Source organism: Papaver somniferum, chromosome 9, assembly GCF_003573695.1.
Source record: "Papaver somniferum cultivar HN1 chromosome 9, ASM357369v1, whole genome shotgun sequence".
NCBI lineage: Eukaryota > Viridiplantae > Streptophyta > Magnoliopsida > Ranunculales > Papaveraceae > Papaver > Papaver somniferum.
Genome location: NC_039366.1, coordinates 123,131,461 through 123,137,774, shown reverse-complemented (window position 1 = coordinate 123,137,774; position 6,314 = coordinate 123,131,461). Strand labels below are relative to the sequence as shown.

General features: G+C 33.8%; 1 protein-coding gene across 1 annotated transcript; it reads left to right on the top strand.

Moving 5' to 3' along the window:
* Positions 1–4,953: 4,953 nt before the first annotated feature.
* LOC113308388 lies at positions 4,954–5,638 on the top strand. Its single transcript, XM_026556852.1, has 2 exons — positions 4,954–5,080; positions 5,203–5,638. Exons 1-2 carry the CDS (start codon positions 5,017–5,019, stop codon positions 5,616–5,618), a joined length of 480 nt encoding a protein of 159 aa, XP_026412637.1. The 5' UTR covers positions 4,954–5,016; the 3' UTR covers positions 5,619–5,638.
* Positions 5,639–6,314: the final 676 nt, after the last annotated feature.

The following is a 6,314-nucleotide window of genomic DNA, read 5'->3' as shown; positions in this document are numbered from 1 at the left end:
CATAATCGGTAGGCAATAAACATCATCAAACTACCAATTGTACAATCGGTAGGCAATAAACATCATGAAACTACCGATTGTGAAAACAAAGAAATCCAAAATTTCATTGGTTTTTGAAAATTTTGAATTTGGGGCTACTACCATAATCGGGAGGCAATAAACATCATGAAACTACTGATTGTAAAAATAGAGAAATCTAAAATTCCGATTGGTTTTTGAAAATTTCGAATTTGGGATTACTACCATAATCGGGAGGCAATAAACATCATGAAATTACCGATTAAACATCATGAAACTACCGATTGTGAAAATAAAGCAAAACAAACAAATATCAAATAGTTAGTAGAGATTTTGTTACAGTTCGAAGAATAGACAACAATAAGCCGATCAAATGAGAGAATAAAAAAAGGATAATTGTAAGTAATTAGAAGTGTAAGCAAGGGATAGTATCATCATCGAAAGTACGAAAAAAAGATCTCATCAAAAATAGGTTAGTAAAAGAAAACGTGTAATTATCAAATCAAGTGGTCTGATGGTTGGCATGCTCCCTCCCACTACGAAGGTAGGGGTTCAAACCCCGTAATTTCCAGAAATAACTCCTTAAGGAGTTAAGGATATAGTCCAAGACCACAGTTCTGGACCATCATAAAAAGTAATCAAATCAAACATCCAAATTTCGTGATCTTATATTCTTAATTGCATTGTCTATCGAATTCATGTTTTTATTTAAATAGTCTTCATCTTCTTGTTCAGGAAACCAAACTCTTAAGTTTTTCACAATAACAGAGAATAAAAAAAGATAAAAAAATGAAATAATCAATACTTAAGATTATTTGATCTCAATCTTCAGTACTATTGTTTGCTTCAGAGTAAAGTGTGAAATTGAAGAAGAATAAGACAACTAAGAATCACTGATAACCTCTTATGAAAAGGGTTAGATGGGGACAGAAAATAAACCAAAAGAGAGGTCAAATTGTTAGTTGAGATTTTGTTACTGTTAGAAGAAGAATGAATACAAACGAGATCAAATGAGTAAATAAAAAAGAATAGTTATAAGTAATGAGAAGTTTGAGAAAAGGTAGTAGAGTTATCGTTGGAGAATATCAATATTTTGACTACCATAAAACTCTGCAACAGCTTCCCACAATTCTTTGGTTGAATTGCAAAATGTAAATATTTCAACAATAAAGCTTCCATAGAATTAAGAACCCAACATCTAACATTTTGATCATCAGAAATCCATTCTTCATATTTCGATTCTTCCTTAGTTGAAGGGCAGACTGAGTTTCCATTGATGAAACCCAACTTCTTCTTTCCACCAAGAGACAAAGTCACTATTCGTGACCAAAGAATATAATTATTACCACTAAGCAACACAGATGACAATCTCCCGCTAGTGTTAATTTCTCTTTCAGAAATTTTCGGTTGAAGCTTTCAGCCAAAAAAAAATGAGAGAAAAAAAAAGAAAACTCACAAGACAGGATGAGTCATGCTCGCGATACCATGAAGAAACTGAGACGAAGAGATAATTGTATTGCAGTATGTTCTATGAATTACAGTATAGGATATTTATATTTACATATGTGTAATAACTCTCCATAACAAAGAACACGATAACTTGGGTAACCTAGAACCTAAAAGGAAGTTCTCCTAACAGTAAACAATTATATGAAAACAATATTACCGCTAATTAAGATAGAGGATATCTTGTCAATATCCTTGATATTCTCTATCAGTATCCTTGATATTCTCCAACAGTAAATAAAAAAGGATACTTACAAGTAATGAGAAGTTTGAGCAAGGATAGTAGCGTAGTAGCGTCGTTTGAAGTACCACAAGAAAAGGTCCTGCCAAATATAGGCGTTTTCTTTATATAAGTTGAAAAAAATTTGTGCTTTGACCAAAACTAATAGGGCGTATAATTTTCTGTTAAGAATATATAAAGGAGATCGCACCATGACAGGGGAAAGACTTATCAATGTAAAATCTTCAGAAAAGGCAAAAGCTCTGGTTGTGCGGCAAGCATTTATGTGGGACAAAAAAAGCGGGCAGATCCAAAAATTTCTCTTGGATAGAGCTATATTTCAGGTTTGTGTAAGACGACCAAAGGTCATTGATATTTTTTTTTCCAGCTATATAAATGCACAAATATAATGAAAATTGAAGTCCACAAAACTTTCGGAGTTGAGCATCAATTACAATCTTGGACACAACATATAAAAAAGTATACTCTCTCCGTCCCACTATTAATTAACCTAGTAGTACAATTTAAAAATGATTTGTCTCTCAAATTATACCACGGATATTCGTAAATTTTATATCATTGAAAAGCATTTTAAAACACCTGTGTAATGAATACAAATGTGTGTATCAGATGATATAAAATCAACTATTAATGGGACAAAATCTAAAAATAAATAAAATAATAGTAGGACGGGGCGAGTATCAATTAAAATCATCAAAATGGTTTGAGTTTGCATTTAAAGGAACCTGGAAGATTATCAACCCGTGGGGAGAAGGCAAATTATAAAGAACTAAAATTTTCACTTATTTCGAGTGTTTATAGGTAGTGCACGTAATATCATTAAATCAATTGGTCTAGACTAAAAATTTAAAGAAAACGCCTATATTTGGCAGCATAACAGCTGCTTGACAGCGAATGACGACGTGGCAATCCCGTGGCAGAGAAAAAAACTGTTGCTATTAACACGTCACGATAATTAAATGAAGAGAACATGACAGCGTTGGATTTACTTCACGGTTAAGATGAACACCAAAGTACAGTTTAGATTCTTAATACTTCTCTTTCCAATCCTTTGTTCTTCTTCATAACGAAATCAGACTTCCTAAATTTGATTTCTATGACCATAGTTTCAGTAATACCAGAAGGTCGTTCATCGTAATTCTTAAGATTTCTTATCGCAGATTTTGTAATTTTTTGGGAATTATTATTAACGATCAATTCAAAACCAAATTACCAATTAGGTTTAGAAATGCATAGATCGAATCTGAATCTTATAATCAATTAGTCATTCTGATTGGGTCTCTTATTTTAACTATAGGCTTTTTTGTGGATCAATTTTTACTTTTATAGATAGCACTATCTCAGATTCTCAATCAAGATGAATAAGGTACTGTTGTTAGCCATCAATGGTCATAAATAATAATAGAAGTGGAAAATTTTTGCAGGAGAAGAAAAACGAGTAAAAAGATGAAAACAAGGTTTGTTTGTGTATGATGTTAATCTTCTCTATCTCCGGTAGGTGAGAGTTTCAATGACTGTACAAACATTAATGGGAAAGAAGAAGAAAAACCTTGAGAATTATTTTCATTTGCTCAAGTGACGTGGCAAAGATAAAAACAGTCTCTTTCTGCCACATATTTGGCCACGTCAAAAAATGCTGTCATTCAGCTGTTAATCATCTGGCTATATAGCATTTTCGGTAAAAACCCTAGCCAAGTTAGGGAATAGGTTATACCCTAGAGTGCTGAGTTAGCCCTTTGCTAGGCTGTCCCTGTTCTATACAAAAAGAGATTGGGAGAAGATAGTTAATCGTAAATGAGCCTTCAGAAGTTTAAAATGATATTGTTTGAAAATCTTGCAGTAAACATCTTAAACTATAGCCTAGCACGTTTTTTTTTGGATTTTCGAGTTTATTCATCGTACATAAAATTGAGCATTAGATGTTGAGGCAAAAGAAGGAAGAACTTTTCATGATCAATAGGGATAAACAAGTCTATCACCATATCTTGTGTTCATGCTTTATCGTTTTTTCTGGTGTATCTCTCGATCTTCTTTCTTTATTTTTTGGTTCTACATCGATCCAACAAGTGGTACTAGTTTTTTTTCCGGAAAAAAGGTATAGCCTCAAATTTTCATTAATAACCGATTCGAGATCGGATTCATTACAGAGTTAATCAGGGTTACATTACAATCATCAAAGTTATATAATCTCCGCCAGTTCTTGACAACCATTCCAACTACACCAAACCTTACAATCGAGACTAATTTTCCATAAGACGCATCCAAATCAAGTAGCCAAATTCGTTCCGTTTTAAACCAACTAAACAAATTTGTATTCCTGCAAAAAGCAGCCAAGTGGTACTAATATAACATCTGTAATTTGTATGTCTTTTGCAACATCCCTCATCTTCTACCTCCAGTTCCAAGGTTTTTTTTTTACGTAAATTTATACCCAAATTTCAGCCATATTAACTCTCGATAGCATTTTTTTATTTTTTGATCAATCAGCTGGGGGTCAAAGACTCCCTACAGACCAGACACAAAAGGAAAAACAACTTACGATACATGTACAACTTGCCATCCATATCTTCCTTCACAATGAGATAACTCAGAAGAAAACTCCTCAGGAGTAATATTCACACGTCTGGAAAATATATGATAATCCGCTAATAATCTGTAGCTCTATTCGTCTCTCTATAGATGTGAGAGATCTCCACAATATCAAAAAAGGATCGAAGTCTGCACACCCTTCTTCACATCTGCAAAGAATCCAAAGAGAAGAACTATCCTGCTGAACAAGAAAATTATAAATAACCATTGAATCAATGGCAAGATAAATTTTCTTAATACCCAAATCTCTCGCTAGAGTCGCTAGACAGAAAGCCGACTCCAACAGTCGGTCATGAGTCATGCATGACTCGACTCATGAGAGCAATTTCATACAAGTCTCATAAAAGTAGCTTTAGCCTTATTGGGCTTTTAGCCTATTCCAACAAAATGACCCACCACCATGATAATGATCCACAGTCCAGTCCACACCATAAGTCGCACATTATCGGCTAGTTACATACATCGGCTAGTGTGGGGTAACTGTGGTCTGGGGGTTCAATTTGCTGGGGTAAATAGTAAATACGGTAGTTGGCGTAGATCTTATCGGCTCCTCCTGCCTCCTCTCCTCCTCTACAAATACCACCACCACCACATTGTCTTATTTCCTCACAACACAGCTTACAAAGAAAAATAAGTTTTAGGGTTTTCTTATTATAATTTTCATGGCTTCAAAAATCAACCTCCTCAAGAATGTGGCTTCAAAAATTCACCTCTTTAAGAAATCAGGTATACTTTTAGATCTTAGAAGAAAAAAAAAATTCCTTTCTGATTTGTTTACTTGTCGTGTTTAATCAGTTTTTACCAATTTTGTAACATGGATTTTTTGTGCTTATGTGTGTTTGATTCAGCCATAGAAGCTGGAACCCCTGAAAAGTATTATCTGAATCCATCGGAGAACTTATGGAAGATGACTTCTGCATGGAATGTGGTTGAACATAAAGATATTCTTACTTTGAATATCCATATGACTGACTTTGGGAATAGAGTTGTAACTACGATAGAAGGAAAGTTTATCAATATTGAAGTGGAAAAACAAAACAAGGAAATTAGTGCTGCTCGTTTTGGTCATGAGATATTGAAGAAATTTAGTTTTGAAATGAATCCAAGTTTCCTCAGCTTGAGTGTTAGGGATGATCCGACACTCAGAATATCTGATGGTACTTTCAGGTTGTTCATTTCTAAACTGAAACCTGAAGAGATGAAGAATTATACAGGAAAGATCCATGTTTCTAAACTCACACCTGAAGAATTGAAAAAGAATTAGTGGTGTCTAACTTCTGTTTAGTAGTATTGATAGTAAGGGAAATGAATGGAAGGTGGTCTAGTCTTTGATTTTGGATTTTGATATTTCTTTTATAATTTCAGTTGTTTCTAGACAGGGGTTTTGAAAGTTGTTCTGAGATTGATTTTCTAATCATGGATTCCATAATGTAATCATCACAAACAACCAATGGCATCTATCTTTAACTATGAGTAAAAAATCCCTCCATTTCTTATACTCTTGTCTGATTAGTAGTTTAAATTTTTTGTATGAATCTTTTGATATGATTTTGAAGAAACAAAGCTTTTCATGGTGCTGTCCAGTCTATGCAAATGTATCAAAATGCATACAGAGATTCTCCACACAATGTAGAGAGACAAGAGAAGGTTTTGTTTTCTAGTCTCTGTGTGTATTCTGCAAAATCAGCTTTGTTGCCCTCAATTTTGGATGAGAGCTTGAAATGGTACACCTTCAGCAACCACCTATGGGTCAGATTCAAAATTTGAAACACACTAAAAGTTTTGTCACTTGACTCATCACAAATGATGTGGGTTCCTCGAACTATTGAACAAAAAAAATTGGGGTAACAAACGGCCAAAAAGATTACTCGAAATTCTAATACCAATATGTAAATGAAATGGCCAAAGGTTGTCCAAAATGTTAATTTCTGTTTGAGATTAGAAACAAGTTCAGTGTAAT

Bases quoted from the DNA above. Each gene is read 5' to 3' on its own strand.
- LOC113308388 (XM_026556852.1), top strand. From the start codon at position 5,017: ATGGCTTCAAAAATCAACCTCCTCAAGAATGTGGCTTCAAAAATTCAC. The intron at 5,081-5,202 runs GTATACTTTTAG...TGTTTGATTCAG, and splicing joins TCACCTCTTTAAGAAATCAG to CCATAGAAGCTGGAACCCCT.